This window comes from Equus caballus, unplaced genomic scaffold (genome assembly GCF_041296265.1).
Source record: "Equus caballus isolate H_3958 breed thoroughbred unplaced genomic scaffold, TB-T2T haplotype2-0000440, whole genome shotgun sequence".
Lineage (NCBI taxonomy): Eukaryota > Metazoa > Chordata > Mammalia > Perissodactyla > Equidae > Equus > Equus caballus.
The window spans coordinates 188,461-214,486 of record NW_027222395.1 but is presented as its reverse complement, the minus strand read 5'-3'; the positions used below and the strand labels follow the sequence as shown (position 1 = coordinate 214,486).

The 26,026-nt window shown below is 47.4% G+C and overlaps 1 protein-coding gene, 1 long non-coding RNA gene and 1 pseudogene across 4 annotated transcripts in view; 1 reads left to right on the top strand and 2 right to left on the bottom strand.

Moving 5' to 3' along the window:
• Window positions 1–10,938, bottom strand: part of LOC138923023 (heparan sulfate glucosamine 3-O-sulfotransferase 4-like) — a 144,807-nt pseudogene extending 133,869 nt beyond the window's left edge.
• An 83-nt stretch (window positions 10,939–11,021) lies between these two features.
• The window catches only part of LOC138923048 (uncharacterized), a 56,067-nt gene continuing 41,062 nt past the window's right edge, over window positions 11,022–26,026 (bottom strand). The window contains exons 13-16 of one of the 3 annotated variants that reach the window (XR_011436150.1): window positions 17,697–17,852; window positions 16,327–16,452; window positions 12,511–12,560; window positions 11,022–12,385 (exon numbers count right to left, since the gene is read on the bottom strand). This is a non-coding gene — a long non-coding RNA (uncharacterized lncRNA). Of the gene's footprint in view, window positions 12,561–16,326; window positions 16,453–17,696; window positions 17,853–26,026 lie in introns of all 3 variants that reach the window. The other 2 variants (XR_011436151.1, XR_011436149.1) reach the window with 2 other exon arrangements.
• LOC138923047 (spermatogenesis-associated protein 31D4-like) lies at window positions 17,849–25,404 on the top strand. Its single transcript, XM_070259555.1, has 4 exons — window positions 17,849–19,324; window positions 20,071–20,116; window positions 20,715–20,775; window positions 21,054–25,404. The coding sequence occupies exons 1-4, from the start codon at window positions 19,127–19,129 to the stop codon at window positions 25,261–25,263; spliced, it is 4,515 nt and encodes a 1,504-aa protein (XP_070115656.1). The 5' UTR covers window positions 17,849–19,126; the 3' UTR covers window positions 25,264–25,404.

The window sequence follows — 26,026 nt, the reverse complement described above, 5'->3', positions numbered from 1 at the left end:
CTCCTCTTTCTTTGATGGCCCTCCATAAAGTACTAAAATTTGGTTCTTACAAGTCCCTTGCAACTTTTGCTAAATATATTTCAAGTTATTCTGTTTGGTTGGCTGGTTCTATAAATAGAATATTTTCTCTCATTATATTTTCAAAACGGTTGGGGTAGGCATGTAGGAAAACTACAGATTTTGCATAGTAATTTCCTCATCAGTGCCCTTAATGAACCCTATTATTGTTTCTAATAGATTCATGGGGGGATTGGTTATCTTAGATTTTCCAAAAGAAATGAAATTACTGGCAAATGGTGATAATTCTACCTCCCCCTTTCTTATTCTTTTTTGTATCTAACTGCATCATCTATTAATTACTGAGCAATGGTAAATAATAGTGATGATAATGGGCATTCTAGTCTTGCTCTGGATTTAATGGGAATGTTTCTAGTATTACACCATTAAAGATGATGCTGGCTTAGATGAACTCTATATGACTCCACTCATAGGTGGAAGTTAACATATTGACAAGGAGATGTGATCGGTGGTTACCAGGGAAAAGGGGGGGTGGGGGGAGGGCACAAAGGGGGAAGAGGTGTACCCACAACATGACTAACAATAACGTACAACTGAAATCTCACAAGGTTGTAATCTATCATAACATTAATAAAAAAAAAAAGATGATGCTGGCTTTGGGTAAGATCCCACTTTATTAGGAGTTGTTCTAAAAATTAGAAATAGATGCTAATTTAATCACATGCCTTTTAGCATCCATCAAATAATTCACAGAATTTTTCTCATTTACCCGTATTAAGAATAAGTCAAATTATAAGTCAAATTATCAGATTTCCTAAGATTGAACCATCCTTCCATTCCTGGAATAAACCCCACTGTGTCAGGACTTTTATTACTTTGTGAGCTAACCATTCACTTGTCCGTTTCTCCACTCTGCAGGCTCTTTCAGATCACTGGCCATGACTGATTCATGTCTGCCCCAGCACAAAGTTGAAAGTCAATACATGTTTAATGAATAAATAAATGAATGAATAACTAAAATAACAAGTGCATGGAACCTCCCAAAATTAACCCTTTGTCCCTCTTTCTGGGTTAAAATACTCAGAGAGATCATACACCTGTCCCAAGTAGATCTTTATAGGTTTAATAAACATGTGGCTAGACTGGTCCCCACTTCTTCTAGCAACAGAACCCTCGAACACCTCATCTTCATGGGGAAACTATTCCCTATGGTCTCAATGGGATTAGCCCTGGTTGCTTACTCCCCCCACCACTCCAGGCCAAAGGGGTGGCTACATCAGCCAGGCCCGATCAGGGTACTACACAACGACAGCTTTAGGAATGAGCACATGACCCAACCTGGACCACAGGCATCTCCAGGAATTTCTTGCAGAAGCTCTTAAGAAAAATTTTTTCCAAATCACTTATCTACCCTAAGTTTCATGTAGCCTCATTATTAATTATCTCAGTGATCAGACATCACAAATGTGAACTTACATTTATAAGTAAAGTACTTTGTTCAGTGTGCCCATACATCTTTAGATCAGCAAAACTGTACTCATGAAAATATGGGTCTACGCTTCTCCTTTAGAGGCAATCCATCACGGAATCTTCTTGGCCTTTGGGAACTCAGCTTTGCTTGAATGTGTGGTCATTTCATATGAGCCTTTTTTAATGGAGAAGTTATTTCCTTCTCTATGGTTTACTACTGCTTTTGGTTGAGGGTATTTTTACGTGAATAGAGCTAGCTGAAAATTTTCAAGAGACCAAGAAAAGAGACTATAAAATTTAGAAAATTTTATATTTCTGGAATTTTCAATAGCATTTACAATTCAACACAATGCAGAAAAAAACAATACACTAGAGACTTCCATAATGAGATTTAACAATTCTGTAATTTGGGGGAAAGTATAAATCTCTCAATTTAAAAAATATATATTACTTCCAAAAGAATTAAATAAACATATAATGTTTGTATGGGTTCCTGCTTACCATCTTGCCTAAAATGTAGTGAGATAACCTATCTGAGAATGAGGCAAGGTAGAGACAAACCTGGCAAAGAATGGAAAGAGACAGAGACCTTGTCAAATCATTCAAGCCCCTGGATTCAGCTTTTCCTGAAGCCACTTACCCCACAGACTTCCTAATTACATAAGCCAATAAAGCATCTTTTTTCGTTTATAATAATTTAAGCTCAATTTCTATCATTCACAACCAAAAAAGTATTGCCTAATTGATGTGTTGCTTTGTTTCCCTGTAAATATGCTTTACACATTCTTAAATAAAGACTGAAAAAAAAAAAAAGTAAAGGCAGGCAACCCTAACTAGTGAGTGTTAAGAAAAAAATCATCAACCGCTTGCTTTTAATTAATGGCAAGATGGGCTGAAAAGCTCCCTTAGTGAATTATAATTTCAGACTGAAATTCCCAAAACAGTTATAGAGGAGCTTGTCGAGCCGCAGAAACCAATGGAATCAAGAGATGACTTGAAAGATCGGTGGTTCAATCAGTTTCAGAAATAGCATCCATTATGCAAACCCAAAACCTTTAAAACTCTCTAACGCACAACCCTAGCAATCTCTCATTCACCTAAAGTCTCAAGGCCCCTCTCCTGACTCAATTTAAAACTAAAAATGCCTGGTATGATTTACAAAAGTTAAAATAATTAAATCATGTTCTGATGGCCAGAGAACTCCAGGGAAAGTGGCCAAATCGCAACGTAGGGAGTTTGGCGGGGTCTTCTCGAACAGTCCTGCCTTCTCCAGTGCCTTCAGCTCTGCAGAAAAATGGAAGGCAAAGCATGCCCTCGGCATTCTAAATGCCTCAGTCCCTCTCCACTGCAGGCGGCCTCCATTCCTACTGTGGGCTCAAGAACATGTGAGCAGGAAAGCCCCGAGAGCCTGCTCCCTTCCATACCCCGTCCCCTTAGTGGAGAAGGCTGGCTGCAGGTACCCCAGGAAATCAGACTCTTCTCCTCCTTCGGCTCATGTCACGGTAGACCAAATTCTGGAATTGGTTTGGATTATTCTCTGGAGAGCTACTTAAGAGCCGCTTCAGGGTTTGAAATCCCTCATTCAGACATAATCTTGAAATGAAAGACGATTTGTTAATGAAAAATGCATTACAGCTTTCTCTGTAGGGCCCTCCATACTGATAGGCAGGATAACAGGAAGGAATTGAAGGAAAATGAAGGAGAAAAGCAAAGGAAAAGGAAAATTAGGAGAGAGAGGAGAGAAGGAGAAGAAGAAATTCATCATGTCACACACTCTGCGTGGGGGCACTTTTTAAGGGCCGCTTCATTTCACCCTCACATAATCACTTGCAAGTAAGTAACATTGAGCCCATTCTGCAGACAAAAAACTGGAGGCTTGGTGATATTAAGTAACTGGTCTAAGGTCACACAAGGAGGATGCAGTGGATTCTGACTCAGAGATACAAAAACAGGCTCCAAATAATGTTGCTCCTACAGTGCTCTCGTGCTTCCTCTGAAGGGTCTAACACAGATGTCTGCTCCAGAACCAAAGCATTCTAGTGGGCGAATGGGCCCTACGGAGACAATACAACCTCATCAGAAAAGAAACAGGGATTTAGAAAAAAAGAAAAGAAAAGAAAAGGAGAGAAAGAAACAATTTAATATAAGTAACCCAACGCCCAACAGAACTAGGATGGGGCAAGGCAAAGCCAGAACCCAATTTTTCTAACTCTCAGGTCTTACTCAATCTACCTGACCAGAACCTATTATATAAGTATAGTTTATCAATATGGATCAAATAGGGGACTGCCTCATTAATGAGTGAAAAGCTGAAAATTTTCTCAACTTCTGGAAAATGTTCATTGGGAACAAATGGGAAATTTTGGGGGGAATTGTCCTTTTCTGCCTCAATGTTCCTCTTTCTACCCAGCTCCTTTTGCTGTTGTTGCAATGTATCTGGGAGGTATTTGCCCCACGCTCTTGCAAAATCTGCAAAGGAGGAAAACTCTAACCTAAAACAGCACACAGAAGCCACAATTCTGACAACTACAAAGGGTACGGGTGTGCCAGTTACTTTCCGAAATGAGTTTAAGCCAGAGCCACAGACTGGTAGCCGGCTGGCTGTACCCAGCCCACAGGTGGGTTTTGTTTGTCTGCAGTGCTGGCCCACACTGCGCTCAGAAGAAATTTCCGTCTGTTGCCAACATTAAACACCAGATAATTTCACATCAAAAACTGGATTTCCAGTTTCTCTTACCAACTGGAAGATCTGATAACCCTGATGCCACATTTGCACGTGGAAAAGCGTAGCTGCCCCTTTAGACAGAGCTTGTGCGTCCCAGTTTCTCCCCACCTGGTCTATTTCACTCATTTATACAATCGCTGTGGGCCCAGAAGGCATGTGAGTTGGTGACCCTTGGTTTAAGAGGTTAAGCAGATGTAGACTGCAAAGCCAATCATTAGTAGACTTTTCCTAAAAACACCCCCAATAACAGACTCTTCTCTCACTATTAAGACAGCTGTGACAGAAGGTAAGGCATATGAGACCAAAAGGATTTGAGAAATGGAAAAACCCAGCAGTTGAGTCCATTTGGATTTTTGGTCTAGGATACTCACTTTTTGCTTAGAAAATACATTCACTTTTATTATTTCATTTATTCCTCTCAACAATCCTGCAAGGAAGGAATTATTCTCAGATAAACAAACTGAAAATGAGTGATGTTAAATCAGTTATCCAACCAAGACCATCTAACTAGTAAGTTGCAAAACCCAATTTTGTCCAGCTACAAACACCTTGCTTTTGAAGTAATGAAAGAACACTCTGTAAGGCCATAAGGGCTGTTTCCACCTCAGGGCCTTTGTACCTGCTGTTCCCTCTATTGGAAACCTCTCCACCTAGATCTCCACATGGAAGGATCTTACTCTTTCACTTCATTTACATCCCCTCCACAGAGAGGTTTCCCCTAACCATTTGACTTAAAATAACATCTGTGCATGCACACACACACACCCCAATTACTCTCTAGACTCCTGCTTCTCAAAGTGAGGTTCAGGGATCAGCAGCATCAGCATCAACTGGGAAGTTAGAAATGCAGAGTCTGAGGCCCCTCCCCAGACCTGCTGAATCAGAATCTGCATGTTAACAACACCCCAGGTGATCCATGTGCATTTCAAGTTTAAAAAGCACTGCTCTACAGGAGCCCTGCCCAGTGGAAATGCAATGGGAGTCACAAGCGTCATTTTAAGTTTTCCACAGCCACATTAAAAAGGTTAAAAGAATGACTCGTTTGTTTGCTGTCTCCCCTAACGCCCTACTAAAAGATGCCATTTCCACGAGAACAGGTCCTCCCTCTGTCTTCTTCTCCACTTTATCCCCAGTACCTAAAACAGTACTGGGCACACGGTAAACGTTATTAAGTGTTTGTTGAATGAAAGAAGGAAAACACATTCTAGTACTTTCTGTGCGGCAGCGTGGTACAGGGAAAGAAACCAGCACTGTGAAATTGGACAGATGTGGTCAACTCAACCACTGACCAGCTGAGCAACCTTCAGCAAGTGGTTCACCCTCCGGAAGCCACCTGGAGTGTAAACCAGGAATGTTGCTGTTTAACTCACAGCCTCATCATGACACCCCGATGTGATAACATGTCTGTGAAGCACCAACCACCACAATCACAGGCATTCAATCAATGCCAGCGCCTTTCCATTGTCCTCTTTCATTCTCTCCAAATACCACATGCGCATAATGGTGCTGACCACTTTCCTCTGTGTGGCATGAGCATGACTGAAGCTGTTTTCCTGAGTTATTTTCCCCCAGCCAACGGGACCTGCCTATTAATTGCTACCACTGCAGACAACTGGAAACCGTGGAGGGTCCCTTCTCAGCACCCTGGAGCTGAGTGGCTCCCAGAGCAAAGTGGTCACGGTTACTGTTCAGTCTGTAAACCACGAGGGAGGCCACAGCTCGAGTCGTCTCTGTCACTTTGATGAGTTCTGCCGTGGCAGCCAGTTGGCCTGCCACAAGGTCCCATCCCTTAGGAGAGTTCAGGTCTCTGCCCAGCCAGAGTGTATCAGCTCATACTGAAAGGTGTGTTCTGGCTTTACCCTTTTATTTGGGGGGTGGACAGAGGAAGGAATAGAGGGTTTAATCTACTCCCACTTATTAATCACTGGCCTCTGTCCATCCACCAACTGAGGCTTGCTTCTCCATAGCTTTAACACACACATCCTAATCCATCAGTCCATCCTGCCCTGAAAATCCAATGCACATGTTCTCAACTCAGATGTGTCTTTGACTCACGTTAGATCAACAGCACAGAAGAAAGCAAAACCCAGATTTAGACACAGCTGGAGTGACACCAGAAATAAAACTGCTAGGGCTGCCTAGTTGGATATGAGGAAACCCCAAGCCAGCTGTGCCGAGAGCAGCCCCAATTTCTTCTCGCTCTCCCTCTTGCTGAAAACACAACCAGAACAGAAACACTAGCAGAATTAGTAGGCTATTGGGAAACACACTGAAAAGAAAAACAAAAACAAAATAAATATATGGGGGGAAATCAAAGCCTTTAATTAACCCGTGGATCTCTAACCAGTTAAACAGTAGAGTAAGATTTCAGGCAGAATACGTGGTATAACCATTTAAGTAGTGATGCCACCACTGAAAAGACGCAGTTGCACCAGGGAACCAAGAGGAAGAGTTTCTGTTACTGGTTTGAATCAATGCCACTGTTTCCTTTTCCACAATAGAGTGAGGTTGTCATCCCCTCTTCCTACATGGGAGAGAGAGGAGCCTGAAGAGGTGCAGCAAGTAAAATTCCCACAAATGTCCTCAAAGCACTGCTGTCCCTCATAAGGCTGGAGAGCGGTCCAAGGCCAGTGCCAGCCCACTTGGCTCCTGCAGGTCCAACGGGTTTCTGGGAGTCTTCTCAACAGCCAGGTTTGGGTGGCTAATGATTACCTCTGTGTTAGACAGATTCTCCTCCCGCACTTCCAATCGGCACCACTGAGCATAAGGGTCTCCCACAGGCAAGTCACTGGCGTAGCAGATCGAGGACACAGAGACACCGCATGGTCCTCTGAAGTGAGGATCAAGAGGATCCAGTTCTGTCCACACCTCTCCAGTGGAACAGTTCTACAGGTGGCTACCAAATACTGACACCCAATACCACAAGGCCCAAATACCACAAGTGATGGCTGAGAGTACCACCGAGCTGGAATGACATCTTCAGTAGCCATGTCATGACAGCGAGGCCGGTTCATACCTTCCTTTCCCAGCCACAGTGTAAAACAACATGAGAAAATCTGGCATCTTCTATCCTTTCATTCAGAAAATTCTCCGGACCCTACGATGGGACTTCCTGACACACACTCCACCACGCACACGTCATCAACGTTATTTTAAGTCACCTGAGTCAAACACCCCATCTCTATTTCCAGCTGCCACAAAGCAACACAACACACGTTGGAAAGATCTGATCTTCAAGCCTTCCTTTCCCCCAAAGGGCATCTGACACTTCTCACAAGATACACAGCTTTAAAATTAGAACTGGAAAAGACCACAGTGACCCTCATAGGGCTGAAGCTGCCCCACAGCAGAAATCAGAACATTCCTACAACCAACAATTAAACAACCGAAACCTTCCCAAACATCCCCTTCCTTCTCTGGTTTGCTGTTGTTGCATTAATCATCCTGACACCTTTTTAATTATAATCGCAAACTCGAAGCCATGACTTGCAATGTTATAAATACTGATTTTCCAGTTCAAGCAGGCATTGACTGGTTTCTGTTTTGATAGGAAGGGGCTGTTTGAAGCCTCCTAAAATGTTGCAACTCGTCTGTTGAAACAGACGAGACATTAACAGACACGTTTGCTGTTTCCATTTAACCTGCTGGAATGTTTATGCCTAAGTCTACTTTTTCTCAAGCTTTGAAAGCATAAGGCGTATTTTCTAAAGCGGAAGAAATCAATCAATACATATTATATATTCATATATAATAGATGTTATATAATACATATAGCAATATATATTATTATATAATACACATTTACTATATATTTCTGAAGTCAGGTTATTTCTAAAACTGTCGCAGGCTACAATTTAAACTTAGAAAGCACATCTCTTCAACAGCAAGGCAACTCGTCAGGAAACAATCCTTATTTTACCTATTGGCCTTGTGAAGATGATAATACCACTTTAGCTGACAAAGCCTGTGTTTGTCTGACAATTCCAATTAATTACTGAGACGCAACAGAGATGGGACCAGCCATCCAGATGTTTTTCAGAAAGAGATAAAAAGGGGGGGGGGGGAGTAAAGGAGATTTGCCTTTTGGGCAACTGCTCCAGTGTTTTTTAAATGTTACGGCGGGCCAGAAAGCCGGATCACTAAGTTATTTTACCTGCACTTAACTTTCTACTCTCCTCTCCTTTCCCTCACCGCTGGGAGACGGTGGAAGACAAGGGAGATGAACATCTCACAAGACAGAAGCTCTAATCTGTTGCCAAGGAGGCGACGGCTAGAAAGGGCAGGGGTGCAGGATGTAAAAACTCTTAGGGCACCGACTGTCGTGCAGACCTTGATGCTCCTGATGCCAAAGCAACCCGGGGTTGCTGGAGATGGGGAACATCCTCAGTCTTTTCTAGCAAGCCAAAACTCGCCAGCATCATCTTTTTAACTGTTCCCTGTTCATTTTGCTCTAACCTGAAAATACTAAAGTCGGATTCCAGAGACGCAAATACGTTTGAGGGCGATTTTGAGAGATTCCAGGAGATCTCAAAGCCCTTCAGTCAATCTAGCTATCCTGCTTCATGCCTTAGCGTCCCCAACGCAGCAGCGCAGAGCCCCACAAGAGCCCGGGCTGGGAAACACCCCGCGGGCACCTGGGCTGGGGATTCCCAGGCGTGGAGCTAGGTAGCTTCAGAAAGCACCTCCCTGGGTGAGGAGCCTGAGGCAGGCAGGGCAGTGTGACACCAGCTCCCCTAACCCTGAAATACAGTGATCCCTGGCCAGCCTCCAGTCCTCTCCGCGCTCCCCCGAGCAGGCCCGCCAGGGTCCGCAGAGCCCTCGTGGGGCGAAGGGTTCTCGGGGAGATGCCTGGATATCGAAGGGCGTGGGAAGCCGCAGCTTTCCCTCTGGGTCTTCCCCACCCATCTATCCCCTGCGCCAAGCCCAGAGTCCTACCTGTACCACTCCAGCCCCTTTTCGTAGTTCCTGTCGAAGAAGTGTGGCTCTATGCCCACGGCCCGCAGGCCCGCACGTCCGGGTGGACTCGGATCGCCTCCAGCAGCTCGCGGGTGCCTCCTTTCTTGACCCCGATGACGAGCGCGTGGCAGCTTCTTCTCCCCATAGTCGGGGATGCTGAGGGCGCCGCGCCTCTCGATGCTCCCGTTGGCCGCTCTCAGGCCTGCGAGCTCCTCGTCGGTGGTGCTGGTCTCCTGCGCTTCACACTCCAGCAGCGCGCTCGGCGCAGTGATCATCTCGCCAGGGGCCAGCAGGGTCCGGAGCCAGGTGTCCCGAGCGCCCCCGCCGCCGATTGCCAACACCCAGCCGTCGGCCCCGGGGGCAGCGGGCTGCTCGGAGGGCTCCGGGGGCTCCCCGCGGCTCGCGTTGTCCGGCGTCGGCGCGGGCGGCTGCGAGGGGGTGCCGAGGCGCACGGGGGGCGGCAGCAGAGAGGGTGGCGGCGGGCTCGGCGGGGGCTCGGCGGCGGCGCGCGGCGGCTCCTGCAGCGCCAGGGTGAATTGCAGGGAGCCCGAGCCGCCCAGGAGGCTGTAGCACAGGTAGGTGACGGACAGGGACAAGGTGCACAGAAAAAGCAACTTGCTCGCCGGCGGCCACTTAGCAGAGGCGCCGGGCGGCAGCGGCGCGGTGAGAGTTGGAGGCGGAGGCGGAGGCGGAGGTGGTGCGGGCCACGGGGCCACCGCGGCTCCCGGCTCGCGGCAGCGGCGGCAGCCCCCGGCGCTGCCCGGACATAGTTTCAGCCGCCGCCGCCGCCGCCCAGGCGCCCCGGCTGCGTGAAGCGACGCCGCTGCACCCCCGGCCCTGGCCGCTGTCCCGCTGCGCCAGGGGAGAGCCCGGCTGCATGGCCCCACTCCCCACTCTTCCCGCGGAGTCCGGGTGGCCCTACACCACCCACGAGGGGGGGCTCACTGACCCGCCGGCTGCACCTGTTCCGTCTGCAGCGCCCCCGCTTCCCGGCTCCGCCGCGGCTCCCGCTTCAGCCTCTGCCGCCGCGCGCTGTTGCAGCCCCGAGTTCCTTCCCCGCTGCTAACTTTCGGCCGGAAGAGAGGAGAGGCGCGGAGGGGAGGCGGAGGGACCCGTGCGCGCGCCGCGCCCCGCGCGTCGCCAAGGGAAGGGTGAGTGCGCCTCGCGCGCGCCTGCGGACTGGGACGCGGAACGGAGGCGTGCGCTAGGGCTGGGGCACCTGGCAAAGCGGAGATCGTGCCCCCCCCGCCCCCCGCCCCCCGCCCCGCAACGCATTCACGCTGGAGGGGTTTGCCGCCCAACCCCGCGTGCTTCCCCTCCCCTGGGAGCCTGGGACGCCAGTTTCTCCTTCCCTCTCCCAATACTTTCAGAGACTAGAGCCCCACACCTGCCGCCAGAGCCGCACACCAGGAAGCTGGGGGCCACAAGGTGGTGAGCTCTCGCTTCCCCTTTTCTCATGGGACTCCAAGCAAACTCGGTCCATCCATGACCCGCCCTTCTCCCTTCCTGGACATCCTCCTGCCTTTGACCCAGGAGGAATTTCTTGTCCATACCAGGATTCCCATGCCAACTTCCATCTTTCCAGCCTCCCCATCTTAGCTTGAAGCTCCTGATTGGTGGAGCTTTGACACAAACCCCCAGATTTCCTTGCCCTAGAGCTTTTGCCTCTGTCCCGCCACCGGTTGACTATGCTTTTTGCTCCAAAAGGAGAGGCTGTCTCCTCCTGGACACCCTGAACCACACATGCACATGCGCCCCTTGGGGGCCATTGCGGCTAAAGGAGTTCGGATTTCCCTGGACTAAAATAGACTGAGACTATCATCGCTCTTAACAACTTAGAAGCAGAGAGAAGTTGTGTTGCTGTGTCTGTGCGTCACTTCATTGAATTAAAAAAAAAAAGGTATCTTCTTTGCAGAGAGATTTCCGGCCCTCACCTCCCTCTCCTGGGGGGAATGGTAAACATCATAAGGCTTTGGAACATTCAAGACTAGACTTTGCTTCCTGTTTCCTTTTGCTCAGGGAGGTAGAGGAAACGCGAGGCTGGAATGGCAGGAAGAGGCAGAGCAGTCAACTGAGGCACTCCAGCGAACTCTGCTTCCTGGGGGCAGGGGCTGGCCCTGCACGCACCTGGCGCCAGTCTTTCCCAGAGGCTGGCTCCAGTGAGTCCTGTTTACCCTGCTAGCCACAGCTGGGTGCCTGGAGGGTCTGCTTTCACCTACAGGGCTGATGTGCTTGGCATCTCCGGTTTTGTTTGATCACATAACAGGGACAACAGTTGAAAGAAAATGTATATAGTGTCTAAATATTAACTAGATACCTAGTGCCAAAGAGAGAAAAAAATGTTGCTCCAATAACATGAACACAGACTTTTCCCTGAGTGAACAGAAGCTCACGGCTGCTCTCAGCTGGACGTGAGCTTCCTTCACTGCAGCTTCAGCTCAGATAAAGATTGTTCCTTTAGAATATATTTTTTATGGTACACCGGAGACCTCTGAAATGCAGAGTCTGGTGTCCTGTAAATCATTTCGTGGAACTAGGGATGCTTTTTCAAACACCACGCAACTGCACTCCTGTAATGTTAATGGGAAGGGGCCAACTGGAGCTGGGAGCAGCACAGCTTGCCCATCCCTCCTTCGGCTCCAGGCCCAGCTCTGGGTGGTCGCCCAGGAGGGCCCGGTTGCAGCAAATATTGTCACTGCTGTCGTCCATCTCCCTTTCAAAGCTAAGGCACCAGGATGCCCAGCACGTGGTCCAGGGGCCTCCCTACAGTCCCTGCCCGGCTCCCAGACTTCTGTATCCCAGCTCTCGGCAATCCAAATGAACTTGCTCTGTAGCTACTTTTACTAAAGATGTGCTTTCAAATATGGAAAGGTTTTGATAAAATGGTACTAACAGTTAACCTAGAGGTGGCAAACTGGTAACAAATTAAGAACTGAATGTGGCCAGCGCAGTGATATTAAGAAGTTGAAACTGGTTGCAATGTTGTAAAATTGAGGACTTTCCCAAAAAATTTGGCTATGAGGTTTCTGCTGAAATAGTAGATCCTGCAACTTTGGGCCCCTCAGCCAGAACCGAGAGGCCCCCCTGACATGGAGCATGTGCCCTGTTCTTCACGGTGCCCCCCCAGAGTGCCCTCATACATTTATGTTACTTGCCTGGATGCTGCTAATGAGGACACTTCCCAGTGTCGCTTCTCCCTCTTGTCCACAGATAGTCCTACTTAAATAAGAGACTCTTGAAAGAACGGAACCCCGTTGGTGAAATGTTAGGCCCCACAACTGATGGGGAAGAGGTGATTTTTGGGGAGAGGAGCTTTGTAGATTTCTCACTTGGGCACTTACCTGTTTTGTTCTCCATCCAGGTTTTTTCTGGGAGCCAGTTCTTGAGAAACCTATAATGGAAAGTACGAGCTATCTACATAGGGAGAACTCAGACTTCGTTCAGCAATTCCCTGGGCGTCTGGAGACTCGATAGAATACTTTTTTCTTTTTCCGTTGCCAACACCCATGCCCATTCAGGCCTATGAGAGTTTTTACAATGCTGCTCCAACTGGTCTCCAGGCCTCCAGCGTGCCTCATTTCTCTTCATCGTAGAGGACAATAGCAGATCAATGTTTCTGAGGCATGGCTCCACCAGTGCCCTCTCTGATGCAGAAACCTTCCTCTCACTGCCTACCTGATAGACTCCAACTCTCTGCCTTAGCACTCAAGGGCCCCTCTGCCTTGCATGTATCCCACAGTCCTGCCAAACCGAACAGTACCCACTACCCAAAAGCACACATTGCATTCTTCTCTTTCACCTCTGCCTGATCAGATGATGGAGTTGAAACAAAGCCATCATTTGCTAGTTAAGTGACTTTCGGACAGGTCATTTCACCTCCCTGACCCTCAGTTTCTGCATATGTAAGTGATGAATAGTAAGACTCACCTCATATTGTTTTTATAAAGAATTAAATTGACTTAGAGAGCATATGCAAAAACAGCTGGCTCCCTGCCTGACATGCTGCAGCCACCAGTAATTATTCGGACCTAAATATTGGCTCATGCCATGCCCTGCTTCTTTTCCTATTAAAACCTTATCCTTGAAAAATCGGTGTGTACCCTTTCTTCAAAACCAGCCCAAGGTGTAAACTGAAGTTCACTTTCCTAAGCCGCTTAGTGACATTTATAACGCCAAATCTAATGCCTTAGTTTTTTTTTTTAAGCGAAAGAAGCTAACTCTGGCTAACTTCAGTTTTCTTATTAAAGAAATTGACTAGAAGGATTTATGGTAACTCACATAACTGAAGGGAATTTTTGAAAAATCAACAAACAAAAAGCAAAAATAAGCTTTGGAAGGCACAATAGAGCACAGTGTATAGTTATTATTACTGCTGTTCACCAGATATTGTCGGCTCTTCTCTGGCCCACAGAAGGGATGTATCTTCTTGGCCCCTTAAAGTCAGAGGTGACTCTGTGAGCCTTTGGCGAATGAAACTTGAGCAAAAGTGAGGTTGTCTCTTCCAGACAGAACCTTTGGCAAACAGTGGGAGTGTGTTTTTCCTGCCTGGCAGTTGTGCAAGAAGTTGGATCGAGCATCTTTTAGCTGCCATCTACTCAATCCTCCAGACTGAGCAAGGATAATACAGAGCCAGCCCCTGATGACATGGAGCATGTTTGAGAAATAAACCTTGGTTATTTTTAGCTGAGACTTAGGAGTTTGTTGTGAATACAGCACAACATGGACTATCTGACTGATGAAAACATACATATTATCAATTTCCTCTGCTGTTGACCAAAATGACTTCAGTGAGCCAATATTAGAATTCCTTTTCACAAAGGTGGATAAGTGACAGATTAGAAGTCTACACTGCCCCAGGAGTGTAGACTGATACCACGCTTATATATAGCAAAGATATTTCCTCATTTTGTCCTTTACTTGTCAATAAAAAAGTATATCTATAGAAATCTGGAGGTAAGGCTCCAGACAAAACCAACATGGTGACAAGGAGGAACATTACATACTTGTAAAAGGAGCGACAGATGAGAAAATAATAATAATGGCCGGGAACTTATAGAACCTTGCGTTGAAAGGGATCTCATATGGAACTTAGGAAATATTATAGCTGTAAGCACTACATGACAAAATCTGGTGGACGGAATTAAACAATACTTCGAAGAAAGATACCTTCAATATACTTATCTAAAAAGAAAAATTAGAAACCAACGAGCTGCTTGCTCAAGAAGCTAGACAAAGAGCGAGACAGTAAAGTCAGGAAGAAAGGAAATGATAAAGATAAATGCCAAACCTTTGTTTCTATTTATTTGCTCTTTATTTATTGCTATGGACTGAATTCTGTCTCCCCACAGTTCATATAATGGAAGCCCTGACCCCCGTTGTGACCATGTCCAGACACAAGGTCTTTAGGAAGTAATTATGGTGAAAATGAAGTCATAATGGTGGAACCTAAATCAGATAGGACTGTGGCCTCATCAGAAGTGGAAGAGATCTCTCTTTCTGTTTCTTCACACGCATACACACACCCCGCCATCTGAGGACTCAGTGAGAAGGGGACCTTATGCAAGCTGAGGAGACAGCCCTCGCCAGAACCTGACCATGCTGGCATCCTGCTCTCAGGCTTCCAGCCCCCAGAATGGTGAGAAAATAAATTTCTGTTGTTTAAGTCACCCACGCTATGGCATTTTGTTATGGGAACCCAAGCTAAGACGCTTATCTTTCACAGTTTGTTCCTGGGTTCTGGTACCAATTCCAATGTGTGTGGGGTTGGGGGTCGGGGGAGTCCCCCACACCAACAAGCAATTCTTGGGACACCAGCTGGGTGTCCTACAATTCAACTCGATTCTGACACTATGAACCCAGAGACAGCATCACACCCCACAGGTTAAGGGTTCAGCCCCACAAGACTGCCCCCACTGCAGGTGCCAACAGCAAGTCTGGGTTGTCGCCTATGCTTCTGAGCAACTGGCTGTCAGTAGGAGGTTCCCAAGACTCTCTACTCCGGTTCGACGAATTTGCTAGGGCGGCTCACAGAACTCAGAGAAACCTCTTACTTACTAGATTACCTGTTTATTAGAAAAGGATATGACTCGGGAATAGCTCGATGGAACAGACGCATAGGGCAAGACATGGGGAAAGGGCACTGAGCTTCCACGCCCTCTCCAGGTAACCACTCTCCCAGAACCACCTCTCTCCCAGAACCTCCACATGGTCACCAACCGCGACGCTCTTGGAAATCTGTCCTTTTGGGTTTTTATGCATAAGCCGTTTATTTATTCTCTTACCCTCGGCTGCTGTTTTTCCTTCCCCATTTATAGCCCAAAGCGAATCAAAGAAGGACATGTGCAGTGTGATGCTGTTCCTGTACATTTTTTAAGTGCATAACAATGTAAGAATTTGTTCATGGAGACATACACATGTATGTCTTGACTATGCATAAAAATGTAATCTTTTGTTAATGGAGCCATGCACATGGATATTCTTGGAATCATAAAGAATGTAATTAATTTTAGGATACTGATACCTATGATGAGAGAGGGAGGAGAACGGGATGGAAATGTGAATTTTAGGTGTGACGGCAACATTTTGCTTCTTAAAAACACAGATATCATTGTGGGCTGAATCATGTCCCTGAAAATTCATATGTTGAAGTCCTAACTCCAGGACCTCAAAATAGGGCTGTATTTGGAGAGAGGGCCTCTAAAGAGGTAATTAAGGTCAAGTGAGGTCACATGGGTAGGCTCCAATCCAATGTGACTGATAGTCACGTAAGAAGAGAAGATTAGAACTCAGACACACACAGAGGGAAGACCGTGTGAGGACACAGGGAGAAGTGGCCGGGGAGAGAGGCCTCAGAAGAGACTAAACCGGCCAACGCCTTGATCTTGAACTTCGGCCTCCAGAACCGTGAGAAAATAAATTTCTATTGTTTAAGCCACCCTACGTGTGGCATTTTGTCATGGCAGCCCCAGCAAATGAATGCAACATCAGAAGCAAATAGGGCAGAATTGAACGTCTGTTCTTTCTGGATATTGGGGCCGGAGATAGAGGTCATACTATGTACTCTTCTGCATATTTGAAATATTTCCATAATAGTTAAGAAAATAACAAGCACATCCCGAAAAAGAATAACCAGAGAGTAGAAATTTATGTGTGATTACCTTACAGGCCAAGGTGGGTTTCGCGTTGGGCAGGTGGTTCTCTTCCACAGGGTGTGTCAGTCACCCGTGACTTCCCGTCTCTTGGCTCCGCCATTCCTGACGCCTGTATCATTGTCTGCAACCAATCTGCACAAGGAGAAAGAAGGAACACAGAGAAGACACACCTGCTTTCAAAAGTTCCAACCTGGAAATGGCACACACCACTTCCACTCCCATTGCATTGGCTGAAACATAGTCACACGCCACACCTCACTGCAAGTTGCTGGGTGACTGCCTTCCTGGGCACCCAGGACAAGGATGTGGACAAACAGCCAGTAGTCCCACCCACAATGTCATCAGGTTGACCCTGGTCTTCATGCTGCTGCTCAGTCCACAGCGTGTCTGCCAGGCCTATGGTTAGGGTTTAGATATTTTACAAAGGCGCGGGGGTTGGGGGTCATGGTTTGGGACTTCAAAGAGGAGGAAGCCAATTCACAAGGAGACAGAAAACCAAATGTTTGCTGGGCCATCTCTAAACAAATGAGAGAGAACTTGTGTAAAATGGGCCCGGCTAGGTACCTTCTTCTCTACCACATCTAGAGTTCCCTACGTTGACAGCTCCTTCCTGGAACAGGCCTTCTGTCTTAAATTCTTTTAGGCAGTTAGGGGTGAGGCCAAAGTTTCTTTCATATATAAATTTTGAGTGTATATATGTAATTTATAGAACTAAATAAATGAATTTAAATATAGATACAATGGATTATATATTCTATTATATAGCAATATTAATATATATTATATATAGATAATCTCCTTGGTTCTCCAGAGAACCCTGACGAATACAGGAGGAGTTAATATTCTTTTATCGATGGCATTTACATTTAATCATTTGAAATTCTTAGTTATGACATTGTTATGGCTTGCAAGGAAGTGTCCTTTTCAGTGTTTCATTTAGAGGCCTCAAGATACCAATGTTAAAAAGTTTCCCATTTTACTTGTTTGGTTTGATAGGCTTTTTCCAATTGAGTGCACAGATAAACCAATTTAGGAATTTCAAAGGAGCCCCATTTAGGCCAGTGAAGCCTTAAATCACCCTGAGTAATCTGAGCCCAGTGGAACAAAAATCTACATGTAGAAGGTCTGTATTCTTTAAAGACAAAACCAGCAGGAGTCCCAGAGTGGGGCTGTTCTTTGGTGGTCCTCTTAGAAAATGGATTTCTCATCTGTATGAACTTACCAAAGGATCAAAGGCCCAAAAAAGGAGTGAAAGAAACAGAAGTTTCTAACAAAGCTGACAACGGAAGGATGGCCAGAACCAGTATCAAAGGACGCCTACAGAAAGAGTCTGGACCTCTACCAAAAATGGGAGGTCCAGGCCCAGGAGGACTTACCACCAGGAACCAGAGCCACCAGGAGGAGACGACAGAGCACAAAAGATTCTTTGCAGGCACCTTGCTTGTGTCTGTGAAGTGGCACCAGAATTGAAGGTCAGTAGCTAGGGATCCCACTTCTGTCACCATATAAAGTCAGCAAATAAGAGGCATAAACTGCAAAAGAACCAAAAAGTTTATTTGGGGTCTCAAGAATTGCAATTCAGGAGATGTAGATTCGAGTAGAAGCTCAAATGTGCTCCTAGGAAGACAAAGGAGGCAGGGGTAGATAAAAGGAAAGGACACAGGCTTACAAAGGTCTACAGTGAACAGTTACTGACTGGTTCTGGCATGGGGTGAGCTGACTTGCCAGAACATAGTTGGTCCTAGGCAGACTGTCCCTTCTTGGAATGAGGAAACACTTCAAGATGTGACCTCTGCTGTCAGGTAAAGCTCAAAAGTTCAGTTAACATCTGGTGGTGGATGTGGTGTACAAGCATAAGCCCCACTTCCTTAATGGCCTCCCAGCTCCATTTTAGAAGCCTTGAAAATGGTATTCCGTTTTGTCATTGTCATCCACCACAGTCACGCACCACGTAACAATATTAACGATGTTTCGGTCACTGATGGACCACATATATGACAGTGGTCCCATACGGGTAGCACCACATAGCCTAGGTGTGTAGTAGGCTCTACCACTTAGGTTTGTGTAAGTACACTGTGTGATGTTCACACAACAGTGAAAGTGCCTAATGATGCATTTCTCTAAACATTTCCCTTTCATTAAGTGAGGTACGCCTGTACTGATTTTAGTCTTGTGAGTGTTGAATAATGAATTACTCATTTCAATTATTTGAGTCAGCCCCACTGGCTGAAGATGGTAAAGGCTGACTGAAGCAAAAAACTAAAATTTGTTATTCAACATTCACAAAACCAAATGAGTAAAGAAGAACTTTAAGTTCTATATCAGGGTTCATGTAAGGCAAAAACATTCTAAAGGAAAGATGGATTTGAGGACATATATGATTCTGAGTGTAAATGTCTGGGTACAAGCAAAAATTCCAGGGAGCATTTCAGACTTTCGAGGCAGTGGAATTGGTGAAACCAAAGTCAAGCTCTCCAAACAGTAAAGGGGGCCCAGGTAATATCTGGAGTACAGGTGGAACAGGCAGAAAATTTCATTAATGTAATTGTATGATTTCATGAACGGACAGAGTTGGAAAATAGGATGGCAGGGTAGGGCAGAGGGACCTGGAGGGCCCAGGATGGATGGAGAGATCAGCTGGGCTGGTGGGAGGAAGGGGCCATGGGCACACCCTCTTCATGTCCCCTCCCCCACCCTCTGAAACCCTTTGTGACTCTTCAGTGCTCTGTGATGCAGGCCTGGGATTATAGGCAAGTGCGGACACTCTCAGAGCTCAGTTGCCTCAGGCAGCCTTGCGATTCAGAAAATGGAGTTCAGTCAATGGAATGTTCTCTCATTTCTGAATAGCCATATGGAGTTGTTTTTGAGCATCTGCTCAACATTCTTAGATAGTGACTATAACCTCACCATCGTGTGTGGGTTGTGGTTGCTTCTTCTGTTCCTGTGCTTCCTGGTGGGGATTCCATCTTTACCAACCTTGTGGAAAACCAAAATCTACCAAAAGGTAAGGATCCCTGGGCAAGCCACCAACAGGGATTTTTTATTGTTGTTTCCATTTCTAGTCCCACATTTTTAAATGAGTTGGTCCAGAGAGACTCCTAAGATGGCAAGTCTGAATAGAGGATAGAACATCATCCTTCTAGGGGAATAGGCCAGGCAGGACTAGGGGTTCAGCTGGGACTGTTTCCCATTTAAAACTCACAGACCATCTGGGTGTGGTGGAGGATTCCCGGATAAAATCCCATCAGTGATTTCACGGCCCTGCATTAGGTTATTTAGAGAGTTTGGGTTCTGTGTAGGAGAACACTGTTCCCAACACTGGATCACGAGTCACATTCCCATGACGGGCGTCATTCGACCAAACCGTCCTTTGTATTGGGCAGATCAGGAGAGCAGGGCTGAGCCTCTGAGCAGACACTGGAGTGTGAGCTCTGTCCCAGGATACAGGGTCCTATCTGAGGAAGCACAGATGTGACTGGGGGCCTCAGAGTCTATGCCCTCCTTGAGCAGAGGACTTCTGACTGAGAATATCAAGTGTGGACTCTAGCCAAAAATCCTCCTTCGAGTTTTTCAAAGAAGGAAAAATTGAAAGTATCTTATCACCTTTAGAAATTCAGAAAGGGAAAGCACACAAAGTGCTAGTAATAAAAATAGAGAGTGACATTAATCTTGGATGAATATCTGAGTTTCCTAGAGAGAGGAGCAAGCCAACTAAGTCCTCGCTCCTCATTCTTTTCTTTTTGTTCTCAGCGTCAGGGCAGAGCCAAGAGGAGAAGAAAAGGTGGAACATCAAGTGGTAAGGTTCCACCTATCCCACCTGAGCTCTCCAAGGGTGACACATCCTGTCCTCTCCATGAGGTCCCAGGTCCATGGTCTCTGAGGATGTCAGTCGCTAGATAGAGTCCCTCTCAGAAAATAGAGGCCTCAGAGGAAAGGCTCATGGGAAGGTAGTCAGAACCCGAGACATTTCTCAGATTCCTGCTCTGCCCAGCTCTGGGCATGAAGCAGTGATGGGCCTGGACAATGGGTGTTGCCCAGTGGGTTGCCGTGGGAGACGCCAAGAGTCAGAACTTCTGTGTCCTGACCTTGTGAAACTACGTTGACTTCCTGGATGATCAGACTCCTCTTTGAGGTAACCATTGACCTATGTTCCTCACATGGTGGTTTTGAACATCCCATGGGATAATGTATGTGACAGTACTTTATAAATGAAGCAACAAACACATGTGAACCTTATTAATATTATCATTGACCGTTTGACCACATCTACTGATTCTTGGGGCTTTCAGAGTTAATATCCCGTTAATATCCCAAGGGTCTCCCATAAAGGGACTCCCGTGTAACACCTATGCTTCTACCTTTATTACATGTAATTCACTCTTCTGGTTTCCCAGGTTGGAGAAACTACCAGAGGGAAACAGAGGAGAAAAGGAGGCTAATTTCTATTCTGAAAAGGTGACCAGTCTTTTCTTTCCTGATCCCTCTTTGACATGTTCTCTGCAATTCCAGGGATTCAGTACAGCCTGCAGTAGTCATGGGAGGGGTTTGCCATAGGAACGGGTATGTGAATGAACGCCTTGGGGTGAGGGCTGCTGAGTGTATGGTGAAGTCATTGATGTGGGGCATTGTGAAGGGGCAGCAGGCTTCAGGTGGCCCCTCCCCTGACAGGCCAGCAGGTCCTCCTTTCCTTGTTCTGGTCCTGGCTACAGTTTTCTACTTCCTGTCTCCCGCAGGCCCCTAGGCCGGCCTCTCGATACCACCCGCATTCGTCAACTATTATGCCCAGACCCCTCCTGTGAGGTGTGTAATAGCACAACTGCTGAAATCAATCGGCTGCTGTTCCTGGAGGACCTGGAAGATGATACTGCCTCTGTGTCCTCTATGGCTTCCACAGCTTCTGGGACTGAGTCATCATTCACTCTGTCCTCTGCCTTCTCAGAAGTCCCTCCAGGAGACCTAACACCATCCCCTCCACCTGACCCTTCCCCACCGCCCCCCTCCGTTCTCTCACCTAACCCAATGACACCCTTAGCTGACTTTCTTTCACCCTCACCACCGGGTCACTCTATGCCACCAGAGCCTATTCCTCCCTTGGAGTCCAAATTCCCAGCAGACCATTCCCCACCCCAACCCATTGCCCTTCCCCCTCTCCCACCACATGACACCCAGGCAACGGGTCCTATTCTCCAACCAGAGGCCACTCTGTCTCTGAATACGATCTTCTCTCTTGACCGCACCCTTTCCCAAGATATTAACCCCTTACCAAATTTGCCCCAGATAATGAATCCCAATGACTCACTGGCTTGTCATCACGCACCACCAAGCCTGTCTGTCTCACCACCGACAGACCACCCTTTAACTGTGACTCAATCTAAATCGGTTTCCATCTTATTGAAGTCTGTTCCAGAGAACTCATCTCCAGATAGCCCTGGGGGGTTGTCCACTTATGTCCCAACAATCAGAGGCACTGACCATTCAAGCCTGTCAATTTCAGAATTATCCTGGTGGCAAGCTTGTGCCAAAGACTTGTTCTTAGCACCTTCCACCTTGGCACCACGTGATTTTAATCGAGAGTTTCTTGCCCTCCATTCTCCAGAGTCCTCTCTGGAGAGACACCCTACAGCTAACCTTATAGAGCCTGGTAACCTCTCATTTCTCAGCCCTCATGTCCTGGCACTCCTGGAGAGACAAGTCCGAAAGAGGAGTGATTTCCTGATGTGGAAGGAAAAGGAGAAGGAGAAGGGCTCTTTTCCAAAACAACTTAGGCCAGGCCACCAACTAAATCCTTTGGGGAAAATGTCAGAGTCAAATGCTGATGAGTGTGACTCAGCATTCTCCCTTCCTTTCTGGAGCAGTGCAGGCAAACCAAAGGAGCTGCACATGCATGAGCAGCCCCCATATCCTAAAATCTTGGAGGACCATTTACAGGAAAAATGTATGCAGCTCTTCTGGGGTCTCCCATCTCTGCACAGCGAGTCCTTGCCCTCTGCTATCCGTGACTCACGTGACTGCACCACAATCTTCCTTTTCAATACCATCTCAAATGCCTCCATGGGCCAAGAATCCCCAGTACCTCTCCATCGCCCACCTCCATCCTTGCCTGAGATCCAGCCCCAACCCTTGCCTCAAACCCTGCCCCAATCCCAGCCCCTACCTCTCACTCAGGTCAAGTCCCAGGCCCACCTTAAATCCCCACTCCCAATCCTACCATCTGGTCCTCTACCCCAGATAAGGATCTGTGGAGTGTGTTACCATAGACCCCCGGATGAATCAGAGTCTCTCACCTCATCTGAAATTCAACAACTGGAATGGAAAGTGTTGCAGAAGCAACAGGAAAGTTTGTGGGGTTCCCCCTCTGTAGTCCAAAGATCTCAGGAAGAATTTTGTTCTTCAGCTCCCAACTTTCCTTACCATCAGGCCTCCCAGGCCCATGCCTCCATCTCCACCCTTCCCGTAGAGTTTCCTCTCAGTGATGAGCTGAGGAAGAAACTGGAACATCACCTTCGAAAGAGGCTCATCCAACACCGGTGGGGCCTGCCCCGCAGGATCTGTGAGTGTCTGTCACTGATGATGCCTCCAAGAGATTTCTCAGAGATAGCTAAGTCAGAAAGCAATCGTGGACTCTCACGGATCTCGGTGAACAAAGATCTAAATGTTGGATTGAGCCAATCCAAAAGCTTCCATGAGAGGGGTTCAGAACTGCTTCAGGTAGAGAAGGAGATGGGGAAGGATCAGGGGCATAGCCCAGAGAACGGCCCAAAAGCTCATCTGTTGAGTGACCCAGAGAGCTCTTCAGATAAGGATCCGGCATATGACTCTGAGAAAGACCTAAATAGTCACATGGCAAGTCTGTCAGGGAAAGCTTCAAGGGCCTTGGAGGAAAGTCTAGATCAGAAACAACTTGAAAATGTCCTGAAAGCACATTTGAGCAAGAAGTTTGAGGAAATCAGTGAGGCTCGGCTCCCTGGGACGGTGCGCAGTTCATGGCATGCTAGCAAGCAGACATTGCTGCTTTCTGACAAACCCCGCACCCAAATAACTCAGAGGAGTTTGCCACCTTCAGTGGGTGGGGACTCCTCCCTGAATACCTTCCAGGAGCTTTGCTTCATTGATTCCAGTGCACAACAGATGATGGAAACCCATATTAAAAGTTTCCGTATGAGGATGGAGTGGGGCCTGCCCTGCAGGGTCCTTGAATCCATACAGGCGTTTAAATTGGAAGATGCTGCATCCCAGTCCTTGCCCTATTTCTACTGGCCCCCCTCAAATAACCCAACTTTGGAAGTCGACTCCAAATCCGAGGGCTTCGAGCCCCACAGAGGAAGCTCTAAATCTGTTCTTCAAGAAAAAGCGGAAACAAATTCAGCCCTGGTCCTGGATCGTCATTGCCCTGCTACATCACCTATGGGCAGGGAAGGACAAGGGGTGCCGAGACAATCACCCTCTGGTATCAACCAAGAGATTGCAGAGGTTGTTCAGAGGAGTAAGGGTGCCAGGCAGACTCATCTGCCTGTCACATGTGGCATCACAGGCAAAACGAGTCAGAAATTTACTCAACTAGGCAACAGATGCCCCCCAGAGCTGCCTGCAAGGCAAGCTGGTGCCAAACCTGAGACAAAAGATGAGAGAGTGAGTTCCAGTGATAGAAGAGAAGGGCGACAGGACAAAAAGATGAAGTCGGAACCCTTTTCCATGTACAACACGGCCAGGGACATATTCAGGGCCAAGGAGCTCAATGCTCTGCAGTCAAAAACTGGTAGTGTGTTGACAACCAGCAAGCCAGGAAGCTCCCAAATGATACGTGAGAATCACAGTAAAATAGAAATTACTGGGACCATTGAAAGCCCTGCACCAAAAAGACAAGTTCCCCAAGACCCAAAGTCATCGGATCTTAAGGAACATCTGTTTGGGGAATTAAAGTCAAAACTAGAGAAGAGGAATCAGAGCCAGGTCCAAGGCCAAGACACTGACAGGTCCCCTGCCTCAGAGAGCTTGACTTACAAGGCCTCACTGACTCATGCCCACGGTGTCTCCAGTGGGGACATGGGAGCTTCCCAGGTGCTGCGTGTCCATCTGGAGGACAGTGGGATCAGCAGACAGCAGCGGCAGGAGCCTTGGGTCCCTAAGAAAGACCTAAAGAGGTCCGAGGATAAGAAATTCCCACCAGCTACAATGAGACTGAGCCCTCTGGGCCCCAACAAAGAAGAGCTTGGTGGAGGGGATGCAGGGTTGGGGACATCCCAACCTACAAGAAAGAGTTTCCCTACTCAGATCACAGCATCAGAGGAGACGCTTGGGAGCAAGTCTTCCCAGACCTCATCACAGAAGGCACAGCCTCCTCCTGAAAGTCTGTTCAGAAAAAAGATGAACGACATTTTTCAATGGCTTCGTCCTGGGACAAAAGGCAAAAAGCAAGACCATCCCCCGGAAAAGGGCCGCCCCATATCATCTGCACAGAGCAGAGGCCTGGTTAAAGGGAGAGCTGCCGTTACTGGGACCACCACGGCTCAGAAGACCAGGACGGTCCCTGGGAAGTTCCCAGTGGAGAAACTGGGGCAGCGGTGTGCAACAGAGGTCACCCGCCCTCAAGAGCCCCTTCCTTCCCTGAGGAAGTTTGTGAAAACTGAGCAGAAGGCAGAAGAGCAGGCCCAGGCAGAGCCCGTCCAGGGGCATCCTTCCAACTACAGGGCTCCCTCCTGTAAAGTGCCAAACGCCAAGTCCTGCCACCAAGAAGTTGTCTTTGCTGGCCAGAATTATCCTACATGTTCTAGACGGATCAGAGACCACAACAGACACCCTCAGAAAGTCGTGGCGCTTAAAGATCAGCTATTGGATCAGAAGCGTCCCTTATCTGTGCCCCGCAGGGAGCATGTGCCCCATCCAAGCTCCACCTGCAGGCGTCAAGCCGGCCCAGGGGCCTCCAGCTGTTCTCACCACTGCTAAAGGCACTATGTTTAGGGATCCGTCTCTACGTCAACAGAAAACGCTTTTCCAGCGTTTCGAGAGCGGAAAATTTCCCACCACAAAATAATTCCTTCTCGTGGAGAATATTAATTCTCCCCAATAAATGATTCTCTAATAATAGTGATGTCTTTTCTGTGTCCTGTGTTGGGGGCATGGGTTTCAGGTAACTCAGGGCTTGTGCTTAGGGAAAAGGAGGAGTGAGTTCAGCTCTTACTGATTGCTTCCTCTGGCTTCTGAAAGGTCACCAGTGCTCTGCAGCTCTTGTTGACAAAGCGATATCACGTGCCCCCAAAAGCCCATTTCCTCCCTGATGAAGTTTGAGGAGGTGGGCTCTGCCTCCTGCCTCTTCGCTTAGCCTTAACGAAAGTGTAGAGCAGCCCACACCTTCCGCTCACTGAATGTTTTACATCCTTCAGAGAGTAGGGAAGACAGGTGTTCTCTATCCGAAGAGGGCCAAGAATAGGTATGCAATTCATAAAACAACAATGAAGAAAAAACAGTGGCTTCATCATGATTTAGAGGTCAGTGACCAGAGGACCCCACAGGGGGTGAACCCTAAATGGGATTTGGGGGGTGGGGGAGGGTATTGCTGCAGTGGATCCTGGGCTGGTGGGGGAGGGGCTAGCAACAGCACAGACACGCCTTAAGAATCTGTCATGTGAGTCATATTAATGTGTTAGGGAAGAATACTTTAAACTTTACACTGAGGTTTCCCTACTGGAAAGGCACCTGGGGGAAGTGG